At 40.6% G+C, this 19,869-nt stretch overlaps 3 protein-coding genes across 10 annotated transcripts in view; 2 read left to right on the plus strand and 1 right to left on the minus strand.

Moving 5' to 3' along the window:
* Positions 1-5,083, plus strand: part of PTPN2 (protein tyrosine phosphatase non-receptor type 2) — a 33,185-nt gene extending 28,102 nt beyond the window's left edge. Inside the window, exons 9-10 of one of the 2 annotated variants that reach the window (XM_080580350.1) lie at positions 1-102; positions 4,722-5,083. In XM_080580350.1, the coding sequence (XP_080436476.1) occupies positions 1-102; positions 4,722-4,743 (124 nt within the window). In that variant the 3' untranslated portion in view covers positions 4,744-5,083. Of the gene's footprint in view, positions 4,067-4,721 lie in introns of those variants that run through there. The other variant, XM_080580349.1, reaches the window with a different exon arrangement.
* PSMG2 (proteasome assembly chaperone 2) lies at positions 3,082-19,741 on the minus strand. Of its 7 annotated transcripts, none has more exons than XR_013946627.1 (9): positions 19,583-19,741; positions 17,901-18,072; positions 17,046-17,104; positions 15,990-16,108; positions 14,972-15,145; positions 11,822-11,942; positions 11,308-11,445; positions 6,559-6,843; positions 3,082-3,605 (listed from the first exon to the last, which is right to left on the minus strand). XR_013946627.1 is itself a non-coding variant. In XM_080580359.1 (8 exons), exons 1-7 carry the CDS (start codon positions 19,637-19,639, stop codon positions 11,326-11,328), a joined length of 822 nt encoding a protein of 273 aa, XP_080436485.1. In that variant the 5' UTR covers positions 19,640-19,741; the 3' UTR covers positions 4,067-6,843; positions 11,308-11,325. The 7 variants fall into 7 exon arrangements, 5 of the variants coding, with proteins under 5 accessions (XP_080436485.1, XP_080436487.1, XP_080436488.1 ...); XR_013946628.1 differs by lacking the exon at positions 3,082-3,605 and adding an exon at positions 9,009-9,121 and having other exon boundaries at positions 4,067-6,843; XM_080580359.1 differs by lacking the exon at positions 3,082-3,605 and having other exon boundaries at positions 4,067-6,843.
* The window catches only part of CEP76 (centrosomal protein 76), a 14,382-nt gene continuing 14,240 nt past the window's right edge, over positions 19,728-19,869 (plus strand). The window contains exon 1 of the mRNA XM_080580342.1: positions 19,728-19,864. Within this exon, the coding sequence (XP_080436468.1) occupies positions 19,787-19,864 (78 nt within the window). The 5' untranslated portion in view covers positions 19,728-19,786. The remainder of the gene's footprint in view (positions 19,865-19,869) is intronic.

Below are 19,869 nucleotides of genomic sequence, written 5' to 3' on the forward strand. Positions count from 1 at the left end.
TACTGTCCGAAAACGGCTGCGAGAGGATAGAAAAGCTAACACAGCACAGAAGCTGCAGCAGATGAAGCAGAAGCTAAATGAGACTGAAAGAAAAAGAAAAAGGTGGTTATATTGGAAACCTATTCTCGCTAAGATTGGGTTTGGTACACTGATTTTAGTTGGCGCTTATTCTTGCTGGAAAATGTATTTTCAAGAACATTCCTTGTAAGTAACAAGTAAGCCTGTCTGCTCCAGCAGCTAATTTTGCTGCGAGTGAATGTCCAGGGGTGTGACTTTAAGCAGTAGACTCCTTGCACCTGGAATGGGTACAGACCATTACATACTATAGAGAAGTGATGTAAACTTGATCATATGTCGACATCTCAGGACTTTCCATTGCAGGTACTTACGAAAATGAACTGCTACCCTCCCAACAAAGTTGATATTTTTTGTTTATATAAGCAGGTACAAACCTGCTGCAACTGTTTATACACTTTTAAAAATGGTGGTCTACCGGATCTTGAGCAAACCCTGAACCACAGAGGTTTAGCTACTGAAGGCTGTCTGAATTTCAATTTACATGCCTGACATAAGCAATAAACAGTGTTGTATCATTCACGTTATTAATACAAAGAAGTTATCCTTAAATGTGTGTCATGTGTAATGTACCAGTGAGCATAAACATTTTATATTCTTATGACCTAGGATAAATATATTTTATAATTGCATATTTAATCTTTTTGTAGTTCACTGTACTTCTAAAGGCTCAGTTTGTACAAATTTCTGACCAAAAAGAATTTGATTTTTGAAACTAAATGTAATTTGTGCATGAAAAATAATAGTGCAAGCATTCCCCTTATTTTGACTTTCAGATTTATATGAGCAGCTAGGGGTCTGATGAAGCACTTACCAATTTCTACTCTGTTAATTTGCATTCCTTATTTATTTTTTGTAGTTTTCATTATTTAAGTAAGGCTTGGAAATTTGAATTTTTTAAGGCTTTTGGGAACTTAGCCCCCACTGAAAAGCATACTGTTAAATTGACAAATGTATTCAGACTTCAGCTACTGTTTGAAGGCCAACGTTGTTAAAGTTCTGACATTCCATTAAATGTGAAGCATAATGTTTTGTGTGTCTATAGATTTTAATTGCTATAAAGAACAAAATTCGTTTATCAGTAATACGTGTAGAAAGCACAGCAAAGGAAACTAGTTTGTCTTCCAAGTGTGGTTCCGATAGGAAACAAATGGTGGTAGTATTCTCCTGTAGGCAGTATTTTCAGTTGTGCTGGCCGCTTCCAGAGGCTCACAAATTCTAGAATTGCTTCTCAGGTTGCCTACCTCATTATTTAAGAGGCATGATGGTAAAAACGCTCAAGGACTAATATTTTGGGACTACCTATCGTACAGTCTCTTTAATATTATTGAGTACACCCTTGCCGTTACTTGGGCAATAACACTTCCTAAATAGTAACCAAACATAAATCGTTTGCTGTACTTCAGGTTGTCCTCAAACACAGAGGTCATGTGTGGCATATGTAGCTTATTGTCATCCAAGCTGAAACTTAATCATTAGTAGTATTGGACTGCACTTGGAAACCTGGATTTTATTTATTCAAGCATTGACTTGTTGAATGACTTCAGAGAAGTTTTCTTTTTCTGTTTTCCTAGTTTGATTGTTTCCTGTTGGGTGAGGTTTTTTGGATTGGTTGGGTTTTTGTTTTGTTTTCTTTGGTGGGTAGGATTTTTTTTGTGCTTTTTTTTTTTTTGGTCCTTTCATAAAGCACTTTTTGGATTTGTTGCTGAAAAATACTGAGAGATAGGTAATTACTTTGCTCCTCCTCCAAAGGATTTAATTTGAAAGGTTTCCAGTATGTTCAAGCTTAGTTGTAACATGCCAGGCATGGGGCCCAAACGGTCTGACGCTAGCTACACAGAGCTGAGTTGCGCATACTCTTTGAAATCCTCATTTCACAACAGTTAATACTATTTTGGACTGCACTGTTTATATAGTAAACAAATGCTTATGTGTCCAGATAAGGAAAAGTGTAGTTTCTTGGAACATACAGGGATGTATTTGGGAAATCGTGTGTCAGTAAAACAAAGATAATTTGTATTGTGGCATTACTGGCTGTGTAATTTGCTATTACACAGCTATAATAGCAAAATGACATGCTGATGGCTGTGACGCAGTGTTGGCGGCCAGCTTACATATTTTAAGGCACCCGTAATTTTGAAAACCACAGTAACTTAGCCAACAACAGGTTTGCTGCAAGATTCTTTTATTATTTTTACTTTTTAAATTGGAAAGACTTTTTTTTTTAAAGTATTAGCTGTAACTGACAGTATAAATTTATGTGCCTTATAAAAGATGTTTCGGTTATGGAAAAAACACGTGGAATGTAACTAAATGCTTTTATAACAAAGGAATATTCCAGATTTTATTATAAATGCTTAAAAGCAGCTATGGAAAAAGTGCAGGCAGAAACTTTGGTGAAAACATTGTCATTTATCAACTTTCTGTTTGCATGAGAAGAATTTTTCTGGGCCACCAACATCATACAGATACTGAGCTCTACTTGTCAAGTTGTCCCTTGAAATTTTCCCCGTTTTTCTTCTAAAATTTGGCTTTTTTGTTCTTTGGATCCTGAGGAGGCATTCTTGTTTTCTGGGCGGGGGCATGTGAGGCAGGCCTGAGGGAGCCTTCTTAGATCATCTGGCCTTCACCTTCTGGACGCAATAAAGTAGAGCTAGGATATTCAACAGCTGATAGGTAAAAATTCAATTTTGTTACATCGTCGTAAGGATCTTCAAGGTCTAATTGATCTTAAATTAAGAACAACAAACCAATACAAGTCTAGGACAAAACTATTCTGACCACTGAATTGTGCCATGGGAGTAGGAGGGCAATGAAGCATTAGATCTCGTAGAGCATTCCAGGCGATAAGTTGGGTAAAACTCTTCTTTCTGCTCCCTCAGTATCTGACTTGGGACAAAATCCTTAAAAAACTGAATTCGCTGGAGGCTCGCTTTCCTTACTGCAAACTGAGCCCTTGCGATATTTCGTTATTCTGTAGGATTTAACTTTACAGCAGTTGTGTACAACTCGGATGTTAAATAAGAACAAATGTGGACAAAATGGAAGACCTGTCAATCCCAGTGACTTTTATTTTAGGAAATGCTTAAAGAAAGAGTGAAAATGAAGGAAACGTCTTCTGACAACCTCCTTCTCCCCTCCAGTTTCTGGCAAGCTGTTGGCTGTTTCCGTGTCACTTCTGAAATGCTGTTGTACTTTGATTCAAAGTGTTACTGTGTTGGGTTTTTTCCCCATTTTGGAAATACAGCAGTCAAAATACTTGATGCATAGTGAACTTCTTAGAATTTAAAGAAAGTGTTCGACTCTCAGCTGAACACTTCTATACAAATTACGCATGTTTTAATAAATATCAATAAAAATGTCTGGACCTCACTCAGTTGCAAGTAGTTTGCAGGTTTGGAATTAGTCGTTCAAGTTTTCTGTTTGATTATATCCTTAATGCAGGGACGGTCCACTTAATGTGATGGTACATTTTTGTTTTTCTTGAAATGTGTTAAGTAAGAGACTTGAATTCATTGTGAAACAGAATTCTGAAAAAAAAAAAGATTTATTTTATGTAACTAAGATACTGCAAGTGAAACCTAGCCAATCTTGTTAAATCTTGAGTGAAACGGTTTACTTGCATCAATTTATATTCCACTGAATAGGGAAAAAGTGCAAACGTGTATGCATGTATGTGTGTTTGGGTTGTGCAGGCAATTAGAAGGCCTGGCTAGCTTTAAGCTTAATGAATGTTAACCAAATTATTTAGTTTGCTCTTTGGCATTATTACTTAAGCCTGACACACTTGATGACCGCACAAGAAACTAAGTTAATGAATTGATGACAAAAGAGGGAGTCTTCTGCATGGCCAAGTGGCTTAAGTGACAGGATGGAAGTTGCGAAGTTGACGTAACTCACGGTAGTCTTCCTGGGTTTTTTAACCCTGCTGCCCCCCAAAGGTTTAGGTCAGTCTTTCATTTTCATGTATGAAAAATAAATGCGTTCAAAATTGCACCTCTGTCTGAGTCTTTATTTAAATTGGATAAATACTTGGGAGAACATTCTACTGTGTTGTAAATTAACAAAGAAACCTGCCATATAAATCAATGCAGTGTTTGCAGAGCTTAGGAGCATTTTACCTGTCGCATCCAGGGTGTTTTAGTGCTGTAAATACCATGGTTTTTGTGTGTTCCTCGGCGCATAGCCCTACCTTTGTTAAGAACCAAATGTCTAATGTCGGAACGTCTTCCTCAGTACGGGCAAACTTTGCCTAGAAACTGATTTCCATGCCTCTGTGCCGGGAGCGGCCTACAAAGCTGTGACAGGTGATGATAGTCTGTTGAGATGCGGCCTTCCGTAGTCCCACTAAGGTCAAAGAAGACTCCTCAGTGTTTGTGGTCGAACGCACGAGTAAGTGGCTTGCTGGACTGACCTATACTGGAAGCTCTCCAGCAAGTGCGTGCCGTACGCTGCAATGTGGAAATCCCTTCTGGAAAGGCGACGGCTTTCCAAGAGTGCTTGCCACAGACAAAGAGTAATCAGTTGAGTGCATGAGAAGCTGTTTGGTGTTTTATAGTGAGCTGCCGACCCGTTGTCTGTTCTTATTTCTTTTTCCTCGTACTGTGTACTGAATCCGTGACTTTCTTTTGCGTTGTATGTCGTAGGCCGAGACTGACTGACACCTAAGCCTTCGCGACTTGTGAATATTCTGCAGCTATAAACTGCAAATTATTGACATGCAAAGCGAGACATGAGCCCCTCTTCGGGAACAAAAGTGAGGTCTGTTAAGTACCAAGAAGACCTCAGTTATCTGTTTACAGCGTAAACTACAGCGAGGGGATGAAGAACACCACCAGCATGCTACTTTGCAAAACAAAATAATTTGCTGTCTTGTGTTTTTATAATGCCTGTATTAATGTAGAAAGATGTAAAAGAAATAAATTAGGAAATATTTTGTTTTGTACTGCCATTCTTATTGTATTTTTATACGTTTTTGGCAGCATTAAATATTTTTTTAAATCGACAACATGCTGTTGTGTGCGCATTATGTTAGGAAGAAACTGTTCTGCTTGCTCAAAACAGGCTTTTAAATGTTTCACCTTAAGGTTTTCTGATACCCTGTCTTAACTGGAAAATTGTGAAATATTCTGATTATATTCTGATTAGAATGGGCTTTATGCAAATATTTTTAATTATTCCAATGCTAACTGTTGTAGTTTCAGCTGGGAGGAGCACTTGCACATTTCTTTTGTAATACACCACTAAGAATATTGTTTTATTAATCTGACCAGTTGATTTGGTAATCCTTATGTTTGCTATAAAATATACACAAAATGTTCAGAATAACTCTGGGAGGGAAAGCGTTTTGTTGTTCGTCCTTTAGTGGAAGGGAAGCTGGGAAGCCTGGAGCCTCACTACCCCCGGCATACCCAATTAACGGTGCTGAGGGCAAGGTGCAAAGCACACAGTCAGTGGAGTCTTGAATTAAATGGGTTTTGGACTGTGCCATCGGTGTGTTGTATGTGTAATGTTTTGCTTCACATCCCCAGTCTGTCGGGGCTCTCCCTCACGTTCTGAACAGCACCACTGGGAGAGGGGTGAACAGATCGCTGGCTGGAGGAGTCAGTGTAACGGCCCCAACAGCCTTTTGAGCCCTGTACCTTCCGTAACAGGGTTAACCTAAGTTCAGTGCTCGCTCAAGTCCTCGTAGTTCACTGAGAAGCTGCATGTTATTAGATATGAATGTCTGAACTAGTGTGTGGTGAGGCTTTATATGTAATTTGTACTTGCATATTTTTGTAACAGGATTTTTGGACAAACCATAAAGTCACAGAAAATAGGGAGGAGAAAAACACATGGAACGCGTGGGCAGTGGGGACAGTATTTCTGCTACAAGGTGTAACCTGAAATCTTAACAAAACTTGGTTTTGAGGCTGATACGTGAAAGCAAGTGTGTTCAGAGTTGTGTTTATCTTCAATGTGAAGCTGAAAGGGGGGTGGGTACTTTATGCTGTTATTTAAGCTAAAAGCCTTGGCACCATCGTGAAATGGTCTAAATCAAGTCTCTTTTGTCTGAATACCTTAATTAAGCGATTAGCATAGTTCAGAGTCCGTGTTGGAGGAGAAAACACTATCCCAGTTTGATTAAGCTTTCATTTTCAAGTTGCTGTGGCTGTCAGACCAGGAGTACCTATAATGAAAGGTCAAGGTCTGGTCAAAACCACTGCAGTAAACCCCAGCACTGCTGAATACAGGCATGGGGCCTGTCCTTATCACTTGACATATCTTTGGATACAGCTTTCAGCAATTCAGGGCTTTTAATTTAAGCGTAAGATTTATGTTTTCATTATTTTTGCTATCTTTGGATTGCAAGTGAGCATAATGTGTACGACTAGTGGGAACACGGGTGTGTACTTCATTATAACCCGCTGCTCTCTCAGATAGCTATCAACGGCGCAACTCATTTGTCTTACTGCGTGGCGTGCTGACCGCTGAATGTACCTTGGCCCTTCTCCACGGTGGACTCTGTTCTCAAAACGTTCTTGAAGTTTCTCAGATGGCTTCCCTCAGCTGAGCTGCCTGCGTTTGGTTTTAGGCTTAGCCTCGGGAGCATGCACGGGGGGCAAAGAGCGAGTGGTCCTGAAAGCGGGGCCGAGTCCGGTGGCTTTTGTTGAGGGCTGGCTCAGGGGGTTCCTGCAGGCGCCTCCCGTCTGCTGGCTCTGTGCGGGACTGCGGTTCTTGCTTGCTGTGAAACCCGGGTGCAGAAAGAAGCGAGGAGGCTGCTGGCTGAGAGAGGAAGAAAAACGGGTTTCTAGGCGGAGTGCTAAATTGGGGTTAGAGTGACAGACCTGTAGATTTTCAGCTGAAAAATTCTGATTTCCTAGCTGCCAATTGCCCCCATTTTTTTTTTTTTTCTTCTTTTGCTTCCCAACCTGCAAAAGCAGCTTGGCGGCGTTACCCGCCGTTGCTTTTTCCCGGCCCTCCCACGCGGCCGTTCTGCACCCCGGGGCAGCCGCGCTCCGCTGCCGCCTGGCGGCCGCCAGGGCCCCCGGGCCCGGCCCCTGTTAAAAGCAAGGGGCAGGAGCCGCTCGGCAGGGAAGGGCGAAGCCCTGGGGAGCCCAGAGGACTACGCGCCCCCCTTCCTTCTCGAGGCTTTAGGTCCCTGTGCTCCCCCGTTACTGCTGCCCAAAGCTCTCTGTGCTCACCGTTCTACTCCGTGCCAAGCTGATGTCTTCCATCAGAAGATTAAAAAAAAATAATAGCTTAAGCTCTGTTGCATTTCTTGCAGCTGAGGAATAGTTTCAGTGTATTTTTTGTGTCTGTAAAACACATTTCTGCCTCACCGCTAGTGCCATTAGTCAGTTCCTGGACTCCAAGGACCTCCTGTAACTGCATCATTTTGCAAACACCTCCAGTCCCTGCTTTAGGAATCATCTTTGCCACAATCTGGTTTCTGTTGCATGGGTTTCAAATAGGTGCTGGGTAGCTGGAAGAGACACTACAGTTTTGACCCTGAATTTTATTTTTTTTTTGAACAACGAGCACTACTCAAGGGAAGCTTAGCACTGGGTTGTGCCACAGGGTTTATTATTTCTAATACTATACTAAAAATATAGTTTGTGTTATGTCTGGAATGCTCAAGGCTTCATCCCTACTATCGGTAAGTAGCTCGTAACCCAAGAACTAGAACAGGTATTTCAGCAGTAGCGATAATTGTGTGCTGCTTCTGCCTAATTTGAAGACAGACCTGTAGACCAGTTTTCACAACAGAGGATGGCTGACAAAGGTAAGTCAAGGCATCGTGCTGGTTAAAAACACCAAACTGAGGTAATAGTCTCATGCCTGTGAACTCCTAACTGGAGGATGGGGTAATTCAGCTCACAGTTGTTCTGAGGGGCTGTGCAAGGTGGAGGGAAAGACTTCTGCATTATGTAGGTAGTGCTGTCCTCAGACTTGGGGAAACGAGGCAGATGAAGCATTGCCTGCAGGCCAAGGAAGACGATCCTTCCCCTCAGCACTGGTGAGACCACACCTGCAGGGCTGGGTCCAGTGCCAGCCTCCCCAGTACAAGAGAGATGGGGATACAGTGGAGAGAGCCCAACACAGGGCCATGAAGGTGATGAAGTTTTTGGAGCACCTCTCTGAGAGCTGGGACTGTTCAGCCTGGAGAAGAGGAAACTCAGGGTGATCTCATCAATGTCTATAAATACCTGAAGGGAAGGTGCAATGAAGATGGAGCCAGGCTCATTTTAATGGTGCCCAGCGGCAGGACAAGAGGCAGCGGGCACAGCTCTGAGCACCGGGCCGCACTTGTGTGCTGTGCGGGTGGCCGAGCACTGGCACAGGCTGCCCAGAGAGGCCGTGGGGTCTCCTCATGGAGACCTTCAGAAGCCGCCTGGACGTGGTGCTGGGCACCCTGCTCTGGGTGGCCCTGCTGGGGCAGGGGGCCGGGGCAGGGGGCCTCCAGAGGGACCTGACAGCCTCAGCTGTGCTGGGGTTCTGTGAAGTTTTGAGCATGGAGTTCATCAAAACTTTCAAGAAAATAGAAAATTTTAAAAGAGCTCTAGGTGATAAAAGTCATAAAAACTATGAGCCTTTTAACTGCTTGAAAATACTAGCTTTCATGCCTCTTGCTTCTGGTTAATAGCTGAAAAGAGATTCTAGTAGTGGAAATCTTCATGCGACTAGCACCAATATAAAGTTCAGTCAGTCCAACAAACAAGAACAAAATGTCATTTTGTATTTTCAATTACCTTTCTTTTAAACAATTTTATTGCAAGATTTAGAATAAAAGATTAAGAAACTGTAGAAGACTATGGTAGGGGGCAGGAAATTTACTCTGATTACTGATAGTTAACCACATGAAGGTGCATTTAGGTTGAAATACATTCAAATGTAATACTTAGCATTTTCTTAGAGATCTTGTCACTGTGTTATAAATAGGAACTTACCTGGTACCTTCACACATGTATTCTCTGAGTTATAGCACAAATAGATTTTAGAACAGGAATATAGAAGAATATATACTTTCGAAGCAATAGCAGTTGGCAGGACAGCGTCTTCTCTGAAACCAAGTGGATACATTTTCCAAAGATGTTTTTAACATAAGTACTGGTTTATTCAAAATGACAGCAATAAAAACTACTAAGCTATCTGAGTATCTAAGCCAGCTGAGAGACTATTTTCCTGAAAAATTGCGCCTTTATCTGTCATCTGTAAAAGAAAGAAAAAAAACTTCCATGCCTCAAAAAACTTCTGAATGCTTCTGCTGTGGTCCAGTGGTCAAACGCCCCCTTGCTGTTGCTTTCCCTCTCCTAGCTTTTTATCATAGCTTCTCCTTGCTGCAAGCAAAATTAGCAAGGCTTGGAATTTAATTTATCACAGCTGCTTTTTGATGAAAATTGTTCGGCAGCTAAATACCTTCTGAAATGCTGCATCCCAGCCCCATTACCATTCAGCATACCTAAGACTGCATCCTGATCAATACAACCAATTAATACAATGTTTTCCTATTTGATTAGCTTTCTGTGGACGCCCAGGCAACACTACTCGTTGCCCAAATAAAGTTTTAATCTTCAGTTTTTTTGTGTCATTTGAAAAACAGAGAAGGTAACTTGAGTATTCCAAGGGTTTTTTTTTTAGTACCTTGTTTATTTTATATCTACACAATATATTCTGGGCCTTGAATAAAACTAATGCCTGCAACAAGCAGCTGCAGGGAACCCCTCTCAGGCTTGTTACTTGTATGTAGCAAGTTATTTGAACACCAAAGGTTATACACATGACCGCCCTACACTGCCACACGCATACTCTCCACCTTGTTTGGAGTACTGAGCATCGTATAGAAAACCAGGTTACAGGTGGCAGAGATATTTAATAAGTTTACCGCTGTGTGGCTGAAGTTCACAGGTGTCAGAACTATGACACTTGAGAACAGGGCCTAAAGGAAGCAGTTAATTTGATCCCAAAGGAACTACGTAGTTAAATGAGCCAACTAAACAAAGCTTATGCAATCATCTTATTTAAAAAACAACAACCACCCAAAAAACAAGAAAAAATGTAAAAAAAAAAAAAAAAAAAAAGCTTCTGCCTGTTGATAATTCCTTTTTTTTTTCCCCCTACAATGGTTAGAAAAGCCTCTTTAGCGTCTCCAATGCATAGATAAACATTTCAAAACAGCTGTACTCATCGTATAAGCGACATGCGAGCTGTGGTTGAAGAGCTGGCTCTTTGGTAAGGACTGTTCCATATTTTGCAAGTTCAGCACCAGAAGAATATTTAGGCCATTAGTTCTTTTCTAAAAATACAAAAATGTAATAAACAGTATTTGCAAGTATGAACCATCACCATGATGAGTTCTATTAAAAGGCAGGCTGCGAAAGTGTTTGGCCTTCTACTCAAGTTTTTTTTTGTAAAAAAGACAAGACTATGAGCCAAAATAACTAAAAGACCAAAACTGAACATGCAGCTTAACAATGCCACAAGTGCCATTACAAACCTTAAACACGTGAACTGCTCATCACCAAACCAGCACTGCACGCTAGGCTTATACAATACCCAGGCAGCAGCAGGCTGCCTGCTATGAAGGCAGCGTTTTACTTTCTTTATGTTTCAGGGCACTATAAACGCCCTCAAGTTAGCCTGAGATGGCTTGTCTACCTGGAAAGTTTTAATTTCAGCGTCTCAGCAGTGCTTGGAGGCAGGATGGAAATTATCCCGTGGAAATAGGCCGGAAGAGATAGAACAGGCTGCCATGCATCACTTAGAGTCTCCCTAACTGAAGCTACTACACCAGCATTAGGAAAAGAAGGCAGAAAGATCAATTCTGAGCTTTACTTACATCACCAGGTGGGTTTTAGAAACAAGATCCACAGTTAACATGGAAGAACAGGATCTTATGTTTCTAAAAAGATCTAAAAAAATGCTCATCTATCTCAAGTTCTCAGCAATGTAAGGGCACCATGAGCTCTTCCAGTGCAATAACTTAACCAAATAGTTGTGTGGTTTTTTAAACATTTTATTTAAAGAAAAAAACTAACCAAACTTATTCAATAAACTGTACAAAACATATTTCTTTGGTCAATTTCTGAAAGTTACCTTTATTTCCTTTGTTAGCCACATATATGAAAGGGATTTTTCCTAAACCAAGAATTTATGTACCTAACAAATTAAGCTGCTGTTGCTTGGCAATTACTATGCAATCATCTTTTCAAGGGATGTTTGAGACTAGACTGTATATACGTAACTTACAGAAGAACTCAAAATGGATCAGAAGAGTGCAGGTGGAAGACCATTGCCAAAAAGTAAGCGCCAAGAACTGGGTATTTTCCATTGTGAAGAAGTGTCTGGTATTTCCTGTTCTGGAGAAATATCTGTGGAATGGCTTCCCTGCAACAACGACAGAATAAAGTTTTAAACAATAAAGCAATTTAACGTAATTCTCTCTCTGGCATATATATTAAAATAACAGGCAGCCTTTCAAATGTCACTATCATTGTGGATTGCTTTAGAGAAGAGTACTGGAAGATCAAACTAGAACAAACCTTTACATAATTCCCCCTCCCCCACCTGTTAAACAAGACAGTTTTATTTTGCTTTTTTTTTGTTTTAGTGGGAAACTTTCTAGTACGATTTTAACCAAAATATACCTTTAATTTGGGCTGCTCTTGATGACCAAAGGCAAAAGTTGACCCAACTGATACAGAAAATGAAAGTAACCAATATAAAATATTAAAGCAAGAACCCTAGATCAAACAGCACTTACTTTGCTTTTAATTAGCTGGAGCCATTCATTAAGATAGTTAACAAGAGCAAATGCATCAGGGATATTGTCCCCTTCCGAGCAGAATTTCAGAAGAACTGCCATTTGGATTCCTTTTGAACAACTGCAACAAGAAGCAAGCAGGCATTTCTATTTCTTTTATAAATTCAGAACAAATATATTTATTTATTAAGTGCAACAATCTGCATATGGTCTGTTTAAAAAAGAAACAAAACAAAAATAGGAAAATATACTTTCATATATATACGCAAAATCCTTACATACGTATATGAAATATATTTCTCTCTCTTTTTTCCCTCCAGATTTGCTTGTTTGCATTTTCATTCTTCATGATTTCCTTCTAAATCTTGAACTTGTTCTTTCCTTTGTAAGGCAAGAATCCTAGGTCATGGAAGGGTTACTTGGGGATCCCTTCGTATCCTCGGTTTGCATTTTTGCCCTGTTGGGGCACTTATACAGATCATTTGCTACAATCCCTCCTTCTCCTTTTGTGTGTTTCCAACACCAGTTTTGCAGGCTGCATATCACTACTTCATTCACAATATTCCCATTTTAAGAAAGCAAACAGTAGAGCATAGGAAAAGAAGTTCCAGGCAGAGCAGAAGAGAGCTGACAGATAAGAGTAGGAAGAAATTTATTGCTACTTACTATTATTAACATCTAGAAAGGAAAATTACAAGAGAGTGTCAGAAAAAGAACATTAGAATCTAGCTGAGGACAGCTACCTGAAAAAATGAAATTAACTCATGGATTCTTAAAATACCTCTTTTGATACAATGGACTTACACATTCGGCATTAATCTCACATGGCACAATTTCCATTATATCTGAGCCTGAAGGCTTCTCACTTCCTATAACATTTAGCTGAAATTCTACTACTATTTCAAAACAAATGGTAAGTTTCACTTTTCCCCCAAAAATCAATAGGGAGAAGAGAAGGATTCCATGAACTATGTGAACTTAAAATATTCGTGTAGTTCAAATCAAAGCATGTGTGTACCAACTTAACAAGTCATTAAACCAAAAATAAAATGTGTCTGGATTTTTTTTTGCCCAAGTCTTTTAAATCAAAGCATTAGCCATATAGTAACATTCAATTATCACATGAACAAAGATTTTTTTTAAGGGCAATATCAGAGAGAATAAAGAGATATTTGGGATGCATCTCTAAACCTACACACAGTAAAAATGTGTATGATATTGTTTAAAAGAACAGTCTCCAACTTGATGGGATGAATTTAAAGACAGCAAAACAGAGCTTAAAAATATTTCTCAGAGGGACAATCTTACACATCTACCTCTGCCTGCTACCAATGAACAAACCTTTCCAAGCTCTGTTTGCTATTTAAACGTTCAGGAAAAAAAAGTCATTCAAAACAGAAGTCAGAGCGGACTTAAGCATCTATTTTGCAAAAACACATGCTGAAGTTCACAATTTCCTTTGTTAGACCAGGAACACTACTTGTGGTAAAGTAGCTATCAGGTATATAATAGCTGTCAGGTTAATAAGTTAGATACATCCAAGAGACACTGCATTTTTTATTTATTTTTTTTAAACTGATACCAACTATTCAAAGGACCACAAGAGAGAGTTACTCAGTGTTGTGATTGAAGATGGCAGGCGGCTGAGCACCACACAGCTTTCACTCATTGCCCCCCAACTCATAGCAGGATGTGGGAGAGGATCAGGGGGAAAAAAGCAAACCAAAAAACCTCATTGGTTGAGATAAAGACCGTTTAATAGGACAGAAAAGGAAGGGAGAATAGTAATAATGATGATAAAATAATATAGAAAGCAAGCGGATGCGCAATGCAATTGCTCAGCACCTGCTGACTGATGCTCAGCCCCTCCCTAGCAGCAGCAGCCCCCTGGTGTTACTGCTGAGCATGGCCCCACACAGTGCGGGACATCCCCTGGGCCAGCTGTCCTGGCTGTGTCCCCCCACAGCTCCTAGCACACCCCCAGCCTGGTCGCTGGCAGGACAGCACAAGGAGCAGAAAGGTCCTTGGCTCTGTGCGAGCGCTGCTCTGCAGCAACTGGAACATCCCTCTGTTATCACCACTATTGTCATCAACAATCCAAACCACAGCACTGTACCAGCTATGAAGAGGAAAATTAACTCTATCCCAGCCAAAACCAGGACAGTTTAAAACCACATGCAAATTCTACTGTGGATGTGCCACAGCAACTTAAATAATTTTCTGTCTTCACGGTTCAGTTTCCTTTAACATCACTGTGTTTTATTCATTTAGGCATGACGTTTTTTGTGTTCCCCCCACCTCTCAAATCCTAGGAGGTCTTATATTTTGCAGTTATATATTGCTTCTATAACTGAAGTCAATACAAAGGTAAGCATCATATTAGTAACACTCCTGCTGTTGGATGCAGCTGTTTGGATGGGTGTCAAAAAAAGGAAAAAAAATAATTTTTCCACCTGACACTTACAAAACAAACACCTTTGGCATAGCTAACCCATTTACCACAATGAGTTTTACTGTATCAAAAATTTGACACTTGGACATGCTTTTGCTACAGTTTTGAATGCACACAACTTCTAACAAAATAAATAAATAAATAAATAAATAAATAAATAAATAAAAATCCACAACTAATCAGTTCTGTTTGCTGGCCCTGAAATCTGAACTCTGAGTGTTCAGAATTTCTTTACAACTGGTGACGGAACTATTTGTCACAAGGGTCTGACTGTTTTATTTAAAATGGCACAGGGTATCTCATTATTTACCACTCGTGGTTTGCATAAAATCAGATACAAAATTAACAATGATCTTAATTGTAAAGGATTTATTCTCTCCTTTAGCCTATTCATTCATATTTTTATCCTATTTTAAACTTTGTGATGCAGAATTCCTTATTTTCTATTCCCTAGAATAGAATTCCCTATTATGTCAATATTCAGGAATTGCAGATTTTCCTATTTTATAAATAAAAAAATATATTCTCTAAATGTGCTCTTAGTTATGGGCTGGATCTGGAAGTTCTATTCCTACAAAACTCTTTTCTATGAAAATAAGGACTTTTTCCTACAACTTTCCACTTTAAAAGATAATTTTACTCACGCACTAAAATCAGGACCTCTGATACCTTTCTGTGTTTATCTTCAGGCAACTCACCTCTCAGTAAACAGCAATTTTGTGATGCCACCTCCAGGAATATGTAGAACTTTTTCCGCATCATTTATTCCAGGGTAAGCTGCTATTTTTTCCATTTCTTTCCACTTTAGCTCCTGCATATGGCCTCCAACTGCTTTCTCAAGAGCTGGTGTAAGCAGGTAGCGCAGCGGTGTTCTAGGAACAGATCAAGAATACATTCAGGGTGACAATAAAACACAGCACTGAAGTTATTACTTGTGACAGAAAGAAGCTACAAGCATCGAGGACCTCTAACCTGCAATGAAGAATTGCAATGACATTCCCTTCCCCAAGTCAAAGTCAAAAAGCAGCTTGTGGCTTCAAAACAATATACCCAACTTTCTGCCACAAATATTAGCAAGGTACTCGATATAGGGTAAGCACCAGATACGTAAGCACGTGAGTAGGAGAACTGTTGCTGTTAAAATGATGTACACATAAAAGGTTTTTGTTCCTTCAGATGGGAACTGATTCTATTAAAGTTAGTTAAGGTAAGCTCAGACTTCACTGTGACACAGTATTTTCAAAAGCTCACACTACAAGTATCTGCAGGCTTCAATAAAGTTAAGTATTTTCTGAATGTGTTACCCTCGCTCTTCAGTGACTCGGGTGGCACAGAGTTATTCTGCGGTGTTAGAAAATCCTCAAAATTCAAAATAATCAACACATTCTAATTAAATGCTAAATACATAATTTGTGGTCTGTATGTTAGCAGCTAATCCTTGACATTGCTTGCAGCCACGAGAAATGAAGAAGTTAAAACTGATGCTCTCAGGCTGACTGACAGTGCAGGCCAAGTGCAATTCACTCACAGCTGCTACTAACAAAGTTGAGAGATGAGTACTGTACAACGTTCTGTTTTAATAATATTAAGTATTTTATGACCTACCTACACAGCAAAGCAAAAGAACCCTACCAAAAGTACTACACAGAGGGAAACATGTCAGTTTGCCAAAGAGAACACAAATGTTGATTAGATCTTTCAAGGACACAAACATACCCAAGAAGTTGCTCATCATCGCGCTGGTACGCGTGGCTGCTGGACAAAAGAATGACTCTGGCACATTTGCTGCTTTCCACCCAAGAAAGCAGTGCTTGGCAGAACGGCCTGTATTTGTTCTGCATGCAAAGACAAAGAAAAAAAGAAAAATGCATTGTGTCCTCAAAAAAAAAAAAGCCCAAAGCTGACAATACTAGATGTTATATTTAATGCTCAGCAATGATCTCAATTTTTCTTCACATCCCTTTAGTTTTCACTTCCAGATTTGTTTTCAGAAAGCAGAGGACTGGCTGTGTACTTGATCAAAACTACAGTTTAAAATACAAAACTACAGTTTTGAATAACAGCAGTACTACCCACTTTGTGTGCCATTAACACCAATAGAAAGATGCTAAGTTCACACTCGATTTTGCCAAACTTTGCCAAAAACTGTGGTACTATTTTTTGTCTGGAGTGGTGTTCTGCTCATTTAACATTACAGCCAGTGTCTAGTTAATGAGTAATTTTAAATTCTTCATTTTTACATAATGAGTGCAGTAAGTGTAGTTTAAATGAATGCTGAACACTGAAATAATTCAATTGGAGTGACAGAGAAAAATTAAGCTATTACAATAAAGAGACAAATACACAAATAGAATAACTGTAAGGAGAAAAAAGTGAAATGGACAAAACCCAGAAAGTTTTGTGTTTTCTTCCAGGCTATTAATAACTAAGGTCACATGAACACTAAAGTTTACCGACATAGATGTTCTAGGCCTTGGAAAAACAAAACAAAACAAAACCTCAATCCTTTTTGAAAGCAGACATCAGCTTTGATCTAAAATTGTATTAGCTGCAAAAGGTGTTGTAGCACCAAGGACAAAAACATTTTGTTAGCTTTTGGTCTGTGTTGTTTTTAACAAAATGCTTTATAAACTGGCAGATTTCTTCTGGTTGTGCTTATTTAGTCTGACTGAATAATGCCATAAAATTCACCTAGGCCACTTAAATGATTTGCCAGCAGAACTACAGAAACTATTGAATAGTGAACTCAAAACAACCGGTGAACATACATACCTTTATGAAAGGAGATCTGATCTGAAGAACTACAAGTTTCTTCGAAGGTAATGAATACACTACAAAGAGAAATGATAAAGTTTTACAACAAGAAAGCAAGCAAGAAATCTAGGCTTAGAAGTATCCAGATTTATCCACTTTAGAAACCTGAGGACGGTAAACCTTTCAGCTCTCAAATCCAATTACTGGAAAACCTGATTACTGTTAAAAATAAATACCTATTTTGTGCACTGTCTTCATTGAACTTAATTTCACTTGTTATAAATTCAAAGGATTGAATGAAGTAAAATATTTGAAGATCTGCTTCCTGTAATCGTTCACATAATCTCTTTATACAGCTTTGCAAAGATTATTTTGAAATTTATATGATTTAAGAGAAAAAGAAATGAAAACAATAGAAATTCAATGATGAAGACAAGGAAAAATCCCGAGAATTTAAAGGGGGCAGGATCAACACAGGGGACAAAAGGCAAACACAGGTGGTAAGGAAGAAGTGAAATATCCTTCTCCACAGAACGCAGCTTGCATTCCAGCACTTCGTTTAAGTACGTGCACACCGCGTGTTGCTTAGGATTAGAACTGTAGAGAGTTTTGGCTGCACTGTAATATGGTTGAGAGTCAACATTTCTTACTGGTTCCATATGCCAACTGGTTAACCAAAATAACATGAGTCACAGTTTTCTCTGCGAAGTGTAAATACATTCTTACCTGTAAGTCAGAGATTTAGTTATTGAAGTTGTTATTACTGACCATAGTTTAAACATTATTCACATAAGCAAAGTGTAGCAACACAAGTAAACGTAACCTTCTTGCACTGTATGCATCTTGCAAATATCACCAGCGTCCAATACATACCTTCAGCATTTATACTCAGCTCCACCGAATTTTCATTTGATGTTGCATACGGATTATTCCCAACCATTGGCACCAGGCAGTCCGTGTAGAAGTAACCAATTTTAGTCATGCGAAGCGTGGAAATCACCAGATCTATTGCCAGTTGACCAACATTTCCCACTGACACTGCTGGCTGAAGTAACAGAAGTTACTGAAATACAGCGTGTTTTACAGATGAAACAATACACCCTTCAAATAGCAAAGGTTCAAGTTACAATAATTCTGGTTAAACATAGACTTTCTTAAAGTCGCAGCTCATCTTCTAACAAAGATGATTATTTCTTAGGTTGGTCCCTGTCCCACAGAAACCCACTGGCCACTTCTGTGACTAATGGTATCTTGCTGTAAACTTAAACCAAGGCTTGGAAACTCGTCTCCTCCCTCCCTTTTTTTGGGTACACAGTAGGTAAAAGTCACTCTAAAAATGAATGCAGAGATCGGACGGCCTCAAGTGACACCTAATGGTAATGTTGATATTACACATAAGACTGTAAGCGTCAGTTTGAGCAATATACACAAGGCATTTTCCATTTTCTTTTAAGGATGGATGTCATCTTGGTATTCATTTCGTAGGAATTGCCATGGGTTATCACGAAGCAGGGCAAACACTGACGTAATCTAACAGCACAGTAAGAGAATTTCAAGCATTTGTGTCTGACGGTAGCATTTTCAGTTGCTTCCCTGTGACTTCTAAGCAAGTCTGTGCCTATGATTTTGCTAATGCCCGAAGTGCCACCCCATGTGGGAACACAACGAATTCGATCCTGACAAGCTCACAGCGAAAGTGGCCTTACTGGCACTTAAGAGACTGTCACTCCAAGCTGGCTGCGACTGGACAGCGTGGTACCCCTCGCTGAAGAACACGGCAGTGACCTATTTCCTCTGACTTGTCAGCTGATCGGGAGCGATTTCCTGCACGCACCGCCTATGAGTTCGCAGAGTCACAGAAGCATGGAATCACAGAATACCCCGAGTTGGAAGGGACCCACAAGGATCATCGAGCCCAACTCATCAAGTCACGAGGGGCTGCGTAGCTCTCGAGATGAACGGTGGTGAAGTTGCTTGTAAATAATACAATAAAGGAACTTACGAGTAGGAAAAATAATGGCTTAGAGCTTCACAGCCTGACAGAAACTCTTATCCCAAAATAAACAAAGTAGCCTCAGGCTGATCATCGTCAGTTGATTTCATAGCAGGTCTGAAAATGATTAAAATACTTTCTTAATCCTGAAAAAATATGATTCTTTCATAATCTGAGTTTAAATACAGAACAAATGAGGATTTTTTTCCACATAAAATGTAAATACAGCAACTAAATGAAAAAAAAAAACATTTTTTTTATTCCAGTGCCGACCCCACAGGTCCTGCCAATATTGCGAAACGACACGTGCCATTTTAACCTGGGAGGGAGACCACGTAACTACAGCCCTGCAAACACCGCCGAGGCCGTCAGGAACAAAACCCGGGGGAGGCTGAGGAGGGGAGGAATCGACGGAAACGGAAGGCAACGCGCGGAGCCCTGCCGGGGGGAGCCGTGCCGGGGGGAGCCGTGCCGAGGGCCGCGGCCGGTTCCCCTCAGCGGCGCCCGGGGGGGAGCCTCACGGGGGGGGAGCAGCAGCAGCAGCAGCAGCGGCGGCGCTTACCATGAGCAGCGTGAAGCCCTGGAGGTCGGGGCCGCCGCCCTCGCACGGGACGAACATGCCGGCCGGGCGCTGAGGGAGCCGCGCCGAACCGCCTCAGCGGGGCGGTAACGGCCGCTAACGGCCCGCCTCGCGCCGCGACCGTTGGCGGGCGGCTGGGGGCGGGGCCCGGCGCGCGGTTTCACCCCCCCCCGCCCCCCTCCCGTCATGGCGGCCGCCGCCATGTCGCTGCCCCCCGAGCGAGCCTCGGAGCTGCGGGAGCTCATCCAGCGGCAGCTCGTCAAGGTGCG

Source organism: Anser brachyrhynchus, assembly GCF_964034855.1.
Source record: "Anser brachyrhynchus genome assembly, chromosome: 2".
Lineage (NCBI taxonomy): Eukaryota > Metazoa > Chordata > Aves > Anseriformes > Anatidae > Anser > Anser brachyrhynchus.